Raw genomic sequence first — 16,798 nt, 5'->3', positions numbered from 1 at the left:
CCCCCCCCCCCTCCCCCCTCCCCCTACCTCTCTCTCCAGTAATAATTTCTTCTGCGTCTGTCTTTCTTCCTTCCCCATCTTCCTCTTCATTTCCCTACATAACATTTTTAACCCACCCACCCCCCTACCCCACTCCAATGTATGTATGTGTTTGTATATTTGCTGTGAGTAGCACATTACTGGTTCCAGTGTTGGGAGTCTTGGATTATAGTATGAACTCTTTTGAGTAATTAAAGACTCGATTTTTATTTTTATTTTTTGCCTTTTTTTGTATGGTTAGTGGGGGGGATAGGCCAAAAATTTCTTGAGGGGTGGTGAAATGGCTGGCCCGGGAGGAGGAGGAGGGGGTGGGAGGGTGCCGTCGTTGCCGCCGCCGCGGCCGAAATCGCCGCCGCAGTACCCGGATTTGTACGGGAAGCGCCGGGAATTGGCTCGAGTTCAGATGCTTGAGAGGGAGATTGGGTTTCTTGAGGTGAGTTTCTTCACTTTTCTTGACTTTTCTTGATTGTTGGGTGTGTAAAAAGTTCTGTTTTTTATGGGTTATGGAGGTTGGGGAAAATTGCCAAAATTGAATGTAGTGTTTGGAGGAATTTACCAACACAGTAACTTTTCTGGGGTTGAGGGTGCAAAAGTGACTGGTTTTACAGAATCTTGAAATTCTTCAGGGTGAAGTTGAGTAGTTAAAAAGTTTGCTGTTTGGGTAAATTTTGCTGTCTTTTTCATTGCCTCTTTTGTATGATGATAGTTCCTTGAACAACAGATTCTTGTGTATAGAATCTTAATTCTTTTCCTATGTACAGTACTACATATGATTCTAGGTTGTTAATCTGAATTCTGATGCCTAGGTATTTTGACGTTTTATTTGCAAAAAAAAAAAGGGGTATTTTAAAGTTTCCCAGATTCCTTAAATCCCATGTTTGCCTGGAGAATTAACTGTGACAAAGTTCTTGAGAATATCTGAATGTGAACTGTCAAAGTTCTTGAGGATTGTTTGGTTGATCTTATGAATATCTTGTTTATAATTTGTGAGAATTAATGTTAGTTTGCATTAAAGGAAAAACCAGACAGGGTTGATGAAATTGTATGAAGTTGACTTATGTAAATCCCTTTTTCTGCTGTTTTTGTTGTGTTGGGATGATAGAAATGCCCAAAGACTAGAAATCTAATGTATTGGGTAGACATTTTGGTCTTGTTCAATCTATAGTTCTTGTTTTTCTATGTTTGCTATCTTTTGTCCTAACCTCGTTTGTATGTTTGTGGTGCGAGCAGGATGAATTGAAATTTGTTGATCGCCTTCATCCCGCGTCTCGATCATGTAAAGAGTATGTAATGCAAACCTTTTGATTTGCCCGTATGGGATCCACATGTCTGCTAAGCCATGTGGAATCCAAGCTTGTTATGATCTTGTAGTCCCGTTTGCTTATCTAAAACTTTAGAAGTTGACGTCTTGCAGGGTCACCGATTTCGTTTTGGCCAACCCAGATCCTCTTATACCAACGTAAGATAAACCTTTTTGACATGTAATTAAGATTATCCCGTTTAATTGCAATCTAATGTTATGTTTTTTCTTAATCTGTGTCAGAATTAAGAAGAGCAGCAGATCTTCTCGTTTCTGGAAATGGCTCTGCTGGTATGCTTTTTCCCTATGGTCTGTTTTATGATCAGTTGCAGAATAAGAATATATTTTTCAGTGAAAAAGATAACTAGAATTAGAATCGTTCTGCAATCTTCCGAGTTTGTGAAGAGGGGATAAATTGTTTTATAGTCCATAATTTATCATTATGAATTGATTGTGCAAGTACCGGATGTCAGATTATTTGTGTGGTTTTTAGCAGTCACAGAAATGATCTGCAGGTCTCTAAGTAATTGCAGTTTTAGTTATGCCGTTTTCCAGAAGTCTGAGTTCACTGCAGTTGCGTCTGTATTCTATTATTGTAGATTCTATGTAACGTTCAACGTGGAAATTTCGTAAGAGGCTTTGGGCTTTGTTCGTCGATTCTAATTTGATTAAAAGTTTTTTTTTTCACCTGCAGTGGGGTGTCGTGTTTCAGCATGTCGTGGATTTGTTGTTGCCCGTGCCCTCGTGTCAAGAAGCCCTCGCACTGCTGCAACTGTAATCCGTGCGGTGGATGCAACGGATGCCCGTCCTGCGTCTGCTGCATGCCATCCTGCCCGAGCTGCAACTGCAAACCGTCTTGCTCTTGCCTCACCTGCAAACCGTCGTGCTCCTGCATCGCCTGCCCAAAATCCTGCGCCTGTTGCTGCCCGACGTCGTGCATCTGCTGCCCGACATCATGCTTCAGCTGCCGCCCATTGTCGTGCTTCAAATGCCCCTCGCTGTCGTGCTTCAGGTGCTCGTTACCCAAGCCTCGGGGGCTGTGTTGCTGCTCCTGCCCCGAATCCCAGTGCTGCGCGAAGAAGAAGTGCTCGTGCTCGTGCTCCTGCGATTGCAGTTGCACCCCGAAGTGCCCCTCGTGTTTTAAATGTTCGTGCAACAAGTGTAGATGCTGCTGTGTTCCGAGATATCCGAAGATGAATTGCTCTGGCTGTACAAAAAACTGCTGCTGCTGCTGCAATCCTTGCTACTTGTGTTTTTAGTATATGGTTCCAAATAATTTCCACATTGTTACATATCCATTATTATTACTGTATTATTTTAGAGATTTTGACTGTTAAATCAATTATTGTTTGAAAGCAAGTTTTTTTTTTTCCCTTTGTATATCAATATAAACAAAGGTATATTCAAGTTAGCCTTTTGATATTCACAACATTTTATTGTAACACCTTTGCTAGTGTTACATTCTATCCTAGTCTCACATAAGAAAGCTAACTCTACCCAATTGAATGAAAACTTTTTATTGATTATCTGTCTAAATTTACAACATTTAGAGTTGTCTCTCAAAGTTAACTTCTACACAAATTGAATGAGACTATATTTATTTAGTTTTTGTAAATTACTTTGAGCTGTTGTACCTTTTTAAAGAGCTAAACAAGCCAAGGTTGTTTATAGTTTTAATTCATGGAAAAGTCAATCACTATTACCTAAAGATGCACCCTGAGTGAAGCTTATTACTTTACAATTCTAATCAATATAAAATTGCAATGAGATAAATCAATTTCGGTCGTTCATAATTAACCGGCTCAAATCTCTACGAGAAAATTTATCTTGTGAACTTAGTTGACAAAATACCACAATGAAATTAACTAAAACCAACATAAGTTGCTTATAGATTATTAGTTCAAACTGGAAAAAAAAAACAAAAAAAAAAAAACCGAATTAACAGCTGCTATTGAGAGGTTGCCAATATCTAGACGACTCAAATTGGGAAAGTAATTGTATGATCAATATTGTAGGAAGTCTAAACTTTGTGGTTACCTAATACTTTGATTTATGTTGAAAGTGTTATTATGTCCATATTTCAGTAGTTTATCCTAAATTGGCATATTCCCTGAAGAAGACAAAGTTGTTGACATTTGAATCAATCTCATCTCATCACTTGTACACAAAAACAAAACAAGAATTTTAACATTTGAGAGCATTCTTCTATTTTCCCAAATACATTAAAAAAAAAACACACACACACACAATCTTGATTACATGATCAAAAGCCCAATTACCCAACACAAACCAAACCCTACCCTAATAATCATCTCAATCACCATACACTTCTGTCCAAGAGAAAGCCACCGGACTCTTCACTCGATTCTCCCCACTGTTCCAAGAAATGGAACCAAACGCATTCTTAGCCTTAACCCCCTTCCGAGCCACAAACGTAACCGTGTACCTCAACCGCTCCCCGACATTCTTAAACTCCAACCTCGTCGGCTTCACCGTCGCCCAAACCTGCGGCGGCACCTCCAAGGCCACCTCGTACGCCGTCCCCGCCGCCCCCACGTTCGTCAGCACGCGCGTGTACCGCACGACTCTCGACCCTCCGAACACCACCGAGAACGACGGGTAGTTGAGCTGCCCCGGGTCTCGGAACTTCTTGTCGCACGTCACGTTCGGGCGTTTCACCATGGCCCGGATGTGCTCCGTGTCGTAGTCCAGGGAGCAGAGGAACGTTATGTATTGGGTCGTGGAGATGTCGTAGACCAGGCCCGGGTTTATGGCCTTGTGCGGGTCCACGTGGCCTGATCCGTAGGCCCATGGGCTCGAACCCAGCCCGCCCTCCGCGTCCCGGAGAGTGGAGTTTGTGCTGTCGAGAGTGTAGGCTGTTGTCATCAGCGCTGACTTGATCGCACTTGGGCTCCATTTTGGATGGGCCGCTTTCAGCAGCGCTGCGAGCCCGCTTATATGGGGACACGACATCGATGTTCCTACAAACAAAACATGTTTTTTTTAATGCATTATGACTTATGTCCGAAATAGGCAAATTATACAATTAATCATAGGTATATTTGAACAGAGACGACGTTACATTGTAACAGAGAAGTCAGTAGTACTAAAAAAAAAATCATGAAAACCACTAATAAATATTCATTGTTAATATAGTAAGGATTCATTATTAATGCACTAAATGTTCATTTATAAATAATATACTAAATACTACGTAATAAAATTTCAGTAGACTAAATATGAACTTTTAAAAAATGAACAATCAATGTACTAAAAAATAAATATCATGTCAATGATCCACAAGATAATAATTGTTTTTTTTTGGAAAGATAATGATTGTTAGAGATATGCGTGGACCATGACTACTGATAAATATTCATTTTTATATACTAAATGTTTATTTATAATGTATTGAATGTACATTTTTAAGTAGTATATCTAAACATGAACATACATTACACAAAAAATAAATGTTTAATATATTAAAATGAACTTTATACTAATAATTTACCATGGTAACAGTATAATGATTGGTGAGAAATACTATGGGCTCAGAAAACGACAACAATGTTAATGTTATGTCTGAGAGGATGGAAATGCATGCCCACTGTCACTCTGTCAGCAATATCCCTCAAGAAAATTATTTTCTCATAAAATCTTTAAAAAAAAATAAAAAATTGTTACCAAAGCTCTCTCAACACCCGGTACTCAATTTATAACGCTTAGACCCAAACACCTTCCATTTTAAAAGACAAAATGATTTGATTTATAAGAAATTACTAATATGTCAATTGAAACTTGTGCCATATGTATAGAATACAATCAGGTATGATATGTGTAAAAAAAAATTGTTCCCGAAGCTTTCTCAACACCCGTTACTCAATTTATAACGCTCAAACCCGAACAACTTCAATTTTAAAGACAAAATGATTTGCTTTATAAGAAATTACTAATATATCAATTGGAACTTGTGCCTTTTGTATCGAATATAATCAGGTATGATATGTCCAATTGTACCCTATATGGACAAAAGTTAACAGTATAAAGGTTTACACTCATTTTGCAATACTAGAAAGTGAGGAATTGTGATGTGGCCAAACATGACTTCAATATTCTATATGAATTATGAAGTAATGATTTCGTGATCACTATAATGGTATGCTTTGCAGCTAATAAGATCACTAAAATCACTTTATAGATCCAATGGTTAATAAATTATCCATTTATGGGCAAAAATAATTGCAGGAAAATTGGTCCTTTTTTTTTTGGAGGAAATAAATAATGGAAAAGTTAACCGTTAGGAAATGCTTACCAGAGAGGATATTGAATGGAGTTCTCCTAGTGTCCTCCTGAAGCCCGGTGGGGCCCGTAGCCATGGACCAAGAAGCCAAGATATTCACTCCGGGCCCAATCACGTCGGGCTTAAGAATCTGTGGGGTCACCGTATTGGGCCCCCTTGAACTAAACGCCGCTATTACCGGCGACGGTTTTACGTTCACCACCGTCCCGCCGAAGCTGAGCACCGCCGTGGGGTTCTTCGCCGTCTTTGCGTACTCCCTTATCGCGTCTCCCGTTTTCATCCCCACCGCCACCGTCGGCAATGTGTGGCTGTCCGCCACCAGCTCCTCCCCGCTCGCCTCCGTGTTCGCGATTATCATCCCCACCCCGCCGGCTTCTTTCACTACCAAACCCTTCTCAACCCTAGCGTTTGAGCCTCGATCGCACAAAACTACTTTTCCTTTCACCAATTTGGGATCGAGCGAGCCGCGGAGGCACAAATTGCCGGAATTATCGGTGCCGGAACTGTATACAAGTCCGATTGGCTGTTTCCCTAATCCTTTTCCACTGTACAATGATACTCCGGTGAATCGTTTTCCGGTGCCTAATGTAGCGTACGCCGGAAAATCGCGATCGATTGTGCCGGCGCCGACGGTCATGATCCAGGGAGCGACATTAGCGACGGAAGACCTAATCGGGCCGCTGTTCCCGGCGGAACAGGAAACGAAAATTCCTCTCTCCATAGCGGAAAACGCTCCCATTGCGATTGTGTCGCGGTAGTAAGGAACGGAGCCGCCGCCGAGAGACATGGAGAGGACGTGGACGCCGTCGAGGATCGCCTGTTCGATTCCGGCGAGAATATCGGAGCCGAAGCAGCCCGATTTCCAGCAGACCTTATAGGTAGCGACGCGCGCGTGAGGGGCCATGCCACGCGCCACCCCCGCGGCGTAACCGAAAAGGCTGGCGTTAGTCACGTGAGACCCCGCTGCCGTGCTGGCAGTGTGGGTCCCATGACCTTCATTATCTCGTGGCGATTCCGACTCCCCTGACCACACCATCCCGGTGGCGGTTTTAAACCCTCTGGAAAAAAACCTCGCCCCGATCAGCTTCTTATTACAATGCACTTTCGGGTCGAAATCCGGGCCGGACTCGCACCGCCCGCGCCACCGGGCCGGCACGGCGGGGAGTCCTTCGTCACTAAAACTCTTCGATTCGGGCCAAACCCCGGTGTCCAGAACCCCAATGATGACGTCCTGAGCCGCCCGGTTCAGCACCTGCATGTTCCGGTCCACCCAGCGCCCGAACCCGGAATCCAACCCGAGAAACTCCGGCGTACGAGTCGTATGCAGACCGTACACCGTATCCTCGTACACCCCAACAACGCCGTCATCCCGCCGGAGCGCCGCCGCCTCCTCCGCATCCAATGCGGCGGCGAAGCCATGGTAGGCCGTACTATAACTATACAGAAGCGAGGCGGAATCACCAGAAATTGATTGAAGACGAGCAGAATACCAATCCCGGTGAGTCTCGAAAGAAGACGGCTTGTCGCCGTGTTTCATGTGTACGATGTAGGTCTTCCTGGTCGCGGAGGCTGTCGGGGCCGGGTGGAAAAGGAGGAGAAGGACAGAAATGGAAGTGAAGCAAAATACGGACGCCATTGCCGAGCTTAAGAGGATAGGATAGAAGAAGAGGGAGACAAGTTAAGGAGGTTTATAAGCAGGGAAAAGTTATGGAGAGAGGGTTGGATTTTGTTTGGTTTTTACTTGAAATGCGACTAGAATCTGGGTAGTTCTTGTGTTAGTGGGGGCTAGTGGTACTTTAACACTCTAGTAGTGGATGTAATCTTTGGATTTTCATTATTTTATTATTTATTTTTGGGTTTATTTAATCCCTTTTTTATTTTTTCCCCAAATTTAAGCATTCATTATCGAGTTTGTTATTTAAAAAAAAAAAAAAAAAAACACCCTTCAATTTTGACCCGTTGAGTGTAATATGTTTTTTCACACTTTAAATTATTAAATCTAAACTTGATCAAGTTTAGATTTAATAATTTAAAGTGTGAAAAAACATATTACACTCAACGGGTCAAAATTGAAGGGTGTTTTTTTTTTTTTTTAAAAAAAAAAAAAAACACCCTTCAATTTTGACCCGTTGAGTGTAATATGTTTTTTCACACTTTAAATTATTAAATCTAAACTTGATCAAGTTTAGATTTAATAATTTAAAGTGTGAAAAAACATATTACACTCAACGGGTCAAAATTGAAGGGTGTTTTTTTTTTTTTTTAAAAAAAAAAAAAAACACCCTTCAATTTTGACCCGTTGAGTGTAATATGTTTTTTCACACTTTAAATTATTAAATCTAAACTTGATCAAGTTTAGATTTAATAATTTAAAGTGTGAAAAAACATATTACACTCAACGGGTCAAAATTGAAGGGTGTTTTTTTTTTTTTTTAAAAAAAAAAAAAAACACCCTTCAATTTTGACCCGTTGAGTGTAATATGTTTTTTCACACTTTAAATTATTAAATCTAAACTTGATCAAGTTTAGATTTAATAATTTAAAGTGTGAAAAAACATATTACACTCAACGGGTCAAAATTGAAGGGTGTTTTTTTTTTTTTTTAAAAAAAAAAAAAAACACCCTTCAATTTTGACCCGTTGAGTGTAATATGTTTTTTCACACTTTAAATTATTAAATCTAAACTTGATCAAGTTTAGATTTAATAATTTAAAGTGTGAAAAAACATATTACACTCAACGGGTCAAAATTGAAGGGTGTTTTTTTTTTTTTTTAAAAAAAAAAAAAAACACCCTTCAATTTTGACCCGTTGAGTGTAATATGTTTTTTCACACTTTAAATTATTAAATCTAAACTTGATCAAGTTTAGATTTAATAATTTAAAGTGTGAAAAAACATATTACACTCAACGGGTCAAAATTGAAGGGTGTTTTTTTTTTTTTTTAAAAAAAAAAAAAAAAAAACACCCTTCAATTTTGACCCGTTGAGTGTAATATGTTTTTTCACACTTTAAATTATTAAATCTAAACTTGATCAAGTTTGAGTATTGATTATTGAAGGGTATCCATACATCAAATAGTACTTCCGTCATCGAACTAAAAAAATTACAATTACATCCTTAAACAATGTAAAATAATGCAATTTAACCTAAAATGACATATTGATATAGTCACATGCTGACGTCGCAGTTATCTAATTTTAAAATATTTTTTATATTTTACTTTAATAAATATAAATTAATTAAATATATTTTTGAAAAAATCACTCGCCTTTTCCGGTAAGGAGGAGAGGGTGCCTTCTCACCAGAGAAGACGATCTACTGGGTTGGCTATTTTCATCATGTATATCTATAGAAAAGTATCTACATAAAAAACTTGTGAGATGAAATAAAAGTTGAAAGTATAAAATGAGAGTATAGAAAGCATTTCCCTTATTGACATTTGTCCTTGTCCTAAAGTTAAGGGCAAGAAGAGGCCAATGGCCACAAGGTTTAATGCAAAAGGTACAACTTCAATCCAAGCTAGCTGTCTTATTGTTATGGTCTATCTACCTGGCTTTAAATATATAGGGCCACACAAAGGTGTTGGCTTTTGGTGCTTGTTAGACACACTCTCCCTTTGAACCTCAACTTATATTACTAACTTTCCAACAAATTCATACAATTTCTTCGCTAAACATCACATTGTTAATGATGATGTTTTCATTTCGTGACTTTTTTACTGTGTAAGTAAAATTTTCATCCACAAATATAGAATTTCTTGTAATGTTCGTCCCTTTCATTAATTATTAAATGATTTTTGTGCTACATTTGAATATATTTGCATTTTGCTCCTCAACTTTATAATGAAATGGATGATTTAGCTTGATTCAATTTCCTGGATTTTAGTAATCTTATTGAAGTCAAATAAATGGTAATTATGAATGATCGACTTATTTCATATGAATTGATGGGCAAATGTGAATGAATATCTCATTTATAACACTTACCTTTTAGTTGGTAATCATATCAACTATATGGACCTTTTGCCCATAACCATAGACTGTATAGGAGCTTTTGACTTGTTTCTCTCCATTTATGCGTTAAGTAGTAGACCATACCACAAGCATTAATTTCACCATTTGGCATGCTTGTGATTTGAGAGTGATGGAGAATTCTCCAACCCCTCTTTGATAGATTGTTCAAAATGATTTCTCACAAATATCGAGTATCTCACAAAATGGTAATGTTATTACAACCATCAAAGCAAAACTGTACTTTTTATTTTGAATTAGTTGATCGATTGAGTCATGTCTCGATACTGTTATTTCAATATTGAATACAAATTTGAATGCCAAAGCTGGTGTGGGTAGGTACCCATTTTGAATTTCCTTTGATTTTTGGGTCATGAAATCTATATGCAAAAGTCAAGACGTTGGTGAATTTGTAACGGCTAGAATTCAGCCTTATCGCAGAACGCATTTGTTGACACGAGACGAACAGTGTTAAAATCATACTTTTGTGTCTTGTTTGATCCTATGAAAGGATTGCTGAACTTTCTCGCGTTGTTGGGTTCAAATATGGCATAAAGTGGGAATTCGGGCATTCTATGATTTGCAGCGACTACAATGTCTATTTCACACGTTTTAGATTCAGATTTATTAAAAAATACTAGTAAAAAATAAAATTGACAAATCTACATTTACTTTGAAAGATTAATAACAGATCACACACCGTATTGACTTTAAATAATTGGGCTATTATTACAAAATTCTATGTTGTTACAGGCCAATGAGGCCATTTGGTTGCAATAGAAAATGAATGAATAATTTGAATTTTATTGTTTGATAGGCAAGAATAGAATTACAGATAATTTTAATTAATATTTGGTATATATCATAATTGAAAGGGAATATAATAATAAGTAATATAAAGACCAAAATGCTCTTGTTATTGAAATTCTTAGGGAAAGATGTAAAATTATTAGGGAGGGCACTTTGGTCCTTGCACTCCAAACTTTCTTCTCATGTATTATAGAATTGCAATTCTTAGGAGAGGTGAGATTTTCAATTCCTCAAATTTTGAGGAATTGTCAGCACAACCAAACTCTGAAATTTTCTACTTTTTTGAAATTAAGAGTGTTTTTAGTTGCATTCTAGAAAACTGTCTTAGAGTGTGTTTGGTTCATTTAATGAAAAATGAACTAAATTATATAAACATTTTAATTCTTTTAGTTAGAATGTAAAAACATTTATAATAATAATATAATAACAATTTTAAATATATAATTAAAAAATAACTAACCAAAATCTTACAATTTAAAATAACCAAATTTTACAATGGGTGCTGCTATTTGCACCACTTCCTAGTGAAAAGTGGGAGTAAATAACCTTGGAGCACATAGGTGGGGTAAATAGAAAAAATATGACAATTTACACCAACCTAATCAAAAATGTAATTTACGAGATTCCATAATAATTTTAAGCGGAATTCTATTTGCACCATCCTTATTGCTATTTACACCAACCTTTGATAGGTGTGTCAGCTTAGATGGTGTAAATATAACAATTTGTTATTTGCACCTCCTTCATTTAAAGTAAGTCAAACATTAGAATCTTCTAGGTGAATATATTACTTTTTTTTAGATTATTTTTTTATTAGTTTTATGAGATGTGTTTAACTTTAATTACATGCCTCATATTTTTATTTAAAATATTTATTTCAAATTGTGATAGTATAATAATTTTGTGTAGTATTTAACGTTTAATAAATTTTAATGATTAAATTAATTTTATTTTTTGTTACTCTAATATTCTTTATAACTCAAATTTTTTTGTATGCATTATTTTACCTTTTATAAAAATATAATAAATTAATCTTGAATCACTAAAAACGGTAAAGAAAAAAAAACACATTGACATTACAATAAAATATAAAAAGAAAATTTCATTCCAATATAACATTCTCATGAGTACAATTAAAGCGTTTATGCTCATTATAACTATTGATCCGATTTACATATGGAATAATCTTATGTATCTGCACAATCATATTTAAAATAAGACCATTGTGGAGCAATAGTAGGCATTGGGTACCCTCCTGTCAATGTTACCTTAACATAATAATTATAACATAACCAAGGACAATTGCTACATGCTCGTACCAAGGTGGTGGCTAGATCGAAGCGGTAAATATGTCGTACTGTCAGCCTTATTCAAAACAAGTAGTATCACATTGTATCTGGAAGCAACAAGTACACACACATCTTTGACATAGTCATCTAGTGCTCAACTGGTGCACACCATTCAAAAAAATTCAACGAGTTATAAACATTATACTATCCTTGAATCAAGTATATATGGTATAATGTCTATAAGTCGTTGGATTTTTTTGAATCAGATCGGTGTGTATCAATTGAGCACTGAATGACTATGTCGGAGATGAGTGTACTAATTGCTTCCAGATACAATGTGATACTACATGTTTTGAATATGACCGGCAATATGACATAGTTACCGCTCCAATCTAACCCACCACCTTGGTACGAACACGTAGCAATTGCCCTTAGTTACGTTAATAATAATCATTATGTTAAGGTAACATTGACAAGAGCTTACCCAATGCCTACTATTGCTCCACAATGGGCTTATTTAAAATATGATTGTGTAGATGCATAGATTACTCCATATGTGAATAAGATTAATAGTTACAATGAACATGCATGCTCTATTGTACTCATGAGAATGTTATATTAGATTGAAATAGAATGCAATTTTCTTTTTATATTTTATTGTGGTCTTAATGTGTTTTTACAGTTTTTAGCGATTCAAAATTAATTTATTATATTTTTATAAAAAGGTAATAATATATATATATAATTTAATCATATGCAAAAATAATTACACAATATTATAGAGAAAATTATTATACTATCTCAATTTGAAATAAAAATAAATAATAAATATTTAAAAAAAAAAACATGAAGTATGTAATTAAAGTTAAACACATTTCATAAAACTAATTAAAAGATAATCCAAAAATAATCATCTAACAAAAAGCAATGTATTCACGTAGATTCTAATGTTTGACTAACTTTAATAAAGGTGGTGCAAATAACAAGTTGTTTTATTTACACCACCTATAAAGCTAGCACACCTATCAAGGGTGGTGCAAATAGCAATAAGGGTGGTGCAAATAGAATTCTCATTTATAATCCACAATTACTAAACAAAACAAAACAATTAAAATATTTAATTATACAACATTGCTCATTTTTTGAAAAATGAACCAAACACACCAAGACAGTTTTATGGAATGTAACCAAACACAAAATAAAAATGTTTTCTAGACTCATTTTTCAGAAGTTATTTTCATGGTTTCCAAACACACCCTAAGTGGAAAAAGAATTGCAATTCTTCTATACTAAACATGCCATTAATGTACAAGCACCCATGTGGTAATTGTGTTGGGTGTGAATGACAATATTTTGAACTAGAGTCAACCATGCGCATTATGAATCTTGTCCTGATTATGTACTAGCAATACATATTAGTATTATGTACCTTCATTTTATTAACAAAATACATAATATATTAAATGTAGGTACATAATCTGGATTAAGGTATACAATGCGCATTCTGGTCAACGTAGAATTTGTGAAGGTATACAATGCGCATTCTGGTCAACGTAGAATTTGTGATTAGGTGCAGCGAGGCCAAGTTTGTAAGTACCCAATGCATATGGCATGTAACAAATCAACATGTTGGTGATCACTATCTTAGACTTCCCTTGTTATTATACTACTAATTATATGTTTATTATTAAAAAAAAATTCACAATATTAAATAGTAAGAATACGATGGAATACTTGAAAATACACTAGTATTGACACAATCCACAATAAAATTCACCACATCACAATAACGTACCTGTTCCAAAGTTGCATAAACAACAAATAGGGAGTCTCAGCTTGATACCATAAATGCTCTAGTGACCATACTTCTGAAACTCCCATTCGCTGTTGTCTGAAATACAAATCGTAGGAGAATTTAGGGAAGACAAATGAGACCACACAGCTGAAATAGAGATGGAATGAGCTGCAGAAGACCTACCCAACGGGCACACTTGACGAGTCTTGAGCCATCGGCTAATGCAGTGGAAGTGGAATGCGTGGTTGCAAACACCTGCAAACAGCAACCTTAGCCTTACAAAAGCAAATACTTCATATTCCATGATTATCTAAAGTAGTATTTGTAGGTAAATTAGATGTGTTCAGAACATTCAGTTTAGCTGGTATTTTTCGTTACATCTCAGCCTTTCAATGCTTTGAAAAACTGATTTTTAGATAGTACAGGCACATTCTAACAAAAGAAATTCAGGGATGCAGTTTGTTTATAAAAGCAGCATATGAAGTGACAGGAAATTCCCCATCACATTCTAGAAACACGTGGTTAACTGAAAACTCTTAAATGCAATACTAATAGATACAACTACTAGCATTAAGTTCCTCTAATCAACAAAAATGCTTAGTAGTCCATCTTATTTAAACAGAAACAAGAATATCAGAAACCTTACAGACAACACAGCTACCCTATTCCCTATACAGAATAGTTTTTGCAAAACCAATAACCATAAAACTATAGAGATAATGAAATAAAAACATGGAAAGGAAGGGCAATGTATTTAAATACAAGTCTGAAGAAGCTACATACCCCAAGCAACAGTACACTCCTCACTTGTGGCACTAGCTTGATTGGCTTGACACTCAATACCTAATTAGATAACCAGAGAGGTATGAAATTGATAGATTATGACAGTACATTAAACCAAAACAAACCTGTCATGTCAGTGGAAAGTAGAGCAAAGACTTACATAGATCCATGATATGGTTCCTACAAATAGCGCAGTTGTCCACCACAATATCTGCAATCAAAAAGTCAACTGCTTCAAACCACCAAAAGAACATAACTCAAGGAACTTTCTTATATGATAAGCATGGCAAGTTACGCAATGTGACATGCAACTACACATATTTAGAGGTAGAATAAGCTCTTTTTTCTTCAAAGCATTAAGATCAACAAAAATTGTAGAAAATACAACATATTGAATACCAAAAAGGATGCTAAGAGTAATTAAATGCATTTAGTCTCCTTTCTTGGTCCTCTAATAATAAGCAAAACCTCAATAGTTCATGTTCAAAGGATGCTCCATACATAAACATCAAGCAAAAAACGATAAACCTTATTCGCCCAATGCCACCTCCAGAAGCAAAACCAATGTAGAAAGAATAAAATCATTCAATACTTGACAGGAACCTCTTTAAATTCTCACTTCCATCTATGAAGTTCACAAGTACATATGTATTCCAACACAGATAAATAACAAAGCACTGCACTAGTGATTAAGGGTGCCATGAATTAGCAAAATACAAGCAGCATCAGGTTTTTCATTGTGTTAAATCAGCTACAAGAATCAGATGTGTACCACAGATACATAGGTAATCCAGCAAATAACATCTACCATTGGCACAGAGTGCTACACAATCAGCATTGAAACTTCTAGGGTGTTGGTAAAATTGACAGCGAATATTCTAAAATAACAACAATAATAGTTGTATTGCAGTATTAAGGCCACCGCAGTAATAAAGCCACTGATTTAGAAACAATTTCATAACTACCAGTATAGGTATTAAAGCAGTGTTTTCCTCCGAGGTTTACACAATTACCTCTTTATCCGTGGTCCTGAAATAACTTTTGAGGAAATCCAGATTAATAATAACCTCACAAATTATTATAATACTTCCTTAAAATAACAAAGTCCACAACATGGGAGGAGGAATTGGTATTGCTGACCAATTCCACTTCGCATTCTTCCAACAATATCCATCAAATGCAAAGAATATAACAAATTCTGAGCAGAGTCAAGGTTTGAAGCTTAAGTACTAGTTATATTCTTAGCATTTGCAGGGGGATTTGATGTTAATCCTAACATATAAGCAATTCATTTTAACAACTCAAATATCTCACGCAGATTTAAGAGCAAATTAAGTATATAGGTAATCGCAATGAAAAGAATCAGCAAAATCACACACACACACAAATCTCCATTCGCATCATCAAAGAAAATTTGCAAAAAATCACAGAGCACCTTAAGCGTTATCACAGCTATCATAATGTCTACATAGAGTGAGTTAGGTTTAGATAGATACCCCAAGCCCAGAGAGCAACGGCGTTCCACTTTTTGATCTCGAATTTCTTGCCTTTCTTCGTCGAAGAGGAAGTCGAAGGTTCGCCGCCGCTAGAGCCCTCCCCGGCCGGAACCATGGTGACGTCAGTGTCCAGAGTTGCCATTGGATCAAAGCGAGGACTTGGATTGCTCCGGGGGAGACCAGAGAAATTGACGCTCAGATTTCTGTACTGAAAGTCTGAAACTGAAGTAGAAATATCAGAAGTTGGGCTTGGACTGCAAATGGGGAAAACGGGCCCGTCCTATGTGCTCATAGTGAGTTCATGTCTTCATGATGCCGTATATGTCTGCTAAATAATACGAGGATATCACTACCTTCGTCTTTATGTGTTGATTCGATTAACGAGTCTCGATTATAATTATTTTTAATTTAATTTTTTATAATATTAAATTATATATTTAAAAATTATTATTAAATACAAAAAATCAAGTTTAAAAATAATTAAAAAATAAACAAATAAAAAATAGTTGGTTGCCAAAGATCTCGTGGTCTAGTGGTACCCGATTGCACCCCACATATGAGGCATGGATTTGAGCATCAATGGAGGGATATTAACTCTACGAATAAATACTACATTGTAATAAGAGAAAATTGTAATTTTTGCCCTTCCATAATATGCCAATTATCAATGTCATCTTTGAATTATTAGTGGTGTAAATATTGCCTCTCAATTTTAAAAAACGGTACATATATTGCCCCTCCCGTACCAACAGGAGGGAAATATTTACACTACGGGAAAGACAATATATGTACCATTTTTAAAAATTGAGGGGCAATATTTACATCACTAAATAGTAAATACTACATTGTAACAAGAGAAAATTGTAATTTTTGCCCCTCCATAATATGTCAATTATCAATGTTAGCCTTGAATTATTAGTGGTGTAACTGTTGCCCCTCAATTTTAAAAAACGGTACATATATTGCCCCTCCCGT

General features: G+C 36.2%; 3 protein-coding genes across 3 annotated transcripts; 1 reads left to right on the top strand and 2 right to left on the bottom strand.

Moving 5' to 3' along the window:
- The first annotated feature begins 58 nt into the window (after positions 1–58).
- Positions 59–2,698, top strand: LOC116000195 (guanine nucleotide-binding protein subunit gamma 3). The gene is made up of 5 exons (XM_031240227.1): positions 59–472; positions 1,270–1,322; positions 1,454–1,498; positions 1,583–1,630; positions 2,034–2,698. The coding sequence occupies exons 1-5, from the start codon at positions 320–322 to the stop codon at positions 2,596–2,598; spliced, it is 864 nt and encodes a 287-aa protein (XP_031096087.1). The 5' UTR covers positions 59–319; the 3' UTR covers positions 2,599–2,698.
- Positions 2,699–3,445: 747 nt separating this feature from the next.
- Positions 3,446–7,403, bottom strand: LOC116000194 (subtilisin-like protease SBT1.8). Its single transcript, XM_031240226.1, has 2 exons — positions 5,652–7,403; positions 3,446–4,320 (listed from the first exon to the last, which is right to left on the bottom strand). Exons 1-2 carry the CDS (start codon positions 7,273–7,275, stop codon positions 3,653–3,655), a joined length of 2,292 nt encoding a protein of 763 aa, XP_031096086.1. The 5' UTR covers positions 7,276–7,403; the 3' UTR covers positions 3,446–3,652.
- Positions 7,404–13,363: 5,960 nt separating this feature from the next.
- LOC115999746 (RING-box protein 1a-like) lies at positions 13,364–16,090 on the bottom strand. The gene is made up of 5 exons (XM_031239645.1): positions 15,824–16,090; positions 14,488–14,538; positions 14,328–14,387; positions 13,728–13,799; positions 13,364–13,640 (listed from the first exon to the last, which is right to left on the bottom strand). Exons 1-5 carry the CDS (start codon positions 15,963–15,965, stop codon positions 13,603–13,605), a joined length of 363 nt encoding a protein of 120 aa, XP_031095505.1. The 5' UTR covers positions 15,966–16,090; the 3' UTR covers positions 13,364–13,602.
- Between the last annotated feature and the right edge of the window lie 708 nt (positions 16,091–16,798).

The sequence above is a fragment of the Ipomoea triloba genome, chromosome 12, assembly GCF_003576645.1.
Source record: "Ipomoea triloba cultivar NCNSP0323 chromosome 12, ASM357664v1".
NCBI lineage: Eukaryota > Viridiplantae > Streptophyta > Magnoliopsida > Solanales > Convolvulaceae > Ipomoea > Ipomoea triloba.
This window is presented reverse-complemented; position numbering and strand designations above follow the sequence as displayed.

Excerpts from the sequence above, each read along its gene's own strand:
- LOC116000195 (XM_031240227.1), top strand. The coding sequence starts at position 320 with ATGGCTGGCCCGGGAGGAGGAGGAGGGGGTGGGAGGGTGCCGTCGTTG. Across the intron at positions 1,323-1,453 it reads GCGTCTCGATCATGTAAAGA|GGTCACCGATTTCGTTTTGG; the intron begins GTATGTAATGCA and ends GACGTCTTGCAG. Across the intron at positions 1,631-2,033 it reads TTCTGGAAATGGCTCTGCTG|TGGGGTGTCGTGTTTCAGCA; the intron begins GTATGCTTTTTC and ends TTTCACCTGCAG.
- LOC115999746 (XM_031239645.1), bottom strand. The coding sequence starts at position 15,965 with ATGGCAACTCTGGACACTGACGTCACCATGGTTCCGGCCGGGGAGGGC. Across the intron at positions 14,539-15,823 it reads CGTTGCTCTCTGGGCTTGGG|ATATTGTGGTGGACAACTGC; the intron begins GTATCTATCTAA and ends TTTTGATTGCAG. Across the intron at positions 14,388-14,487 it reads GAACCATATCATGGATCTAT|GTATTGAGTGTCAAGCCAAT; the intron begins GTAAGTCTTTGC and ends TTATCTAATTAG.
- LOC116000194 (XM_031240226.1), bottom strand. The coding sequence starts at position 7,275 with ATGGCGTCCGTATTTTGCTTCACTTCCATTTCTGTCCTTCTCCTCCTT. Across the intron at positions 4,321-5,651 it reads TCCATTCAATATCCTCTCTG|GAACATCGATGTCGTGTCCC; the intron begins GTAAGCATTTCC and ends TTTTGTTTGTAG.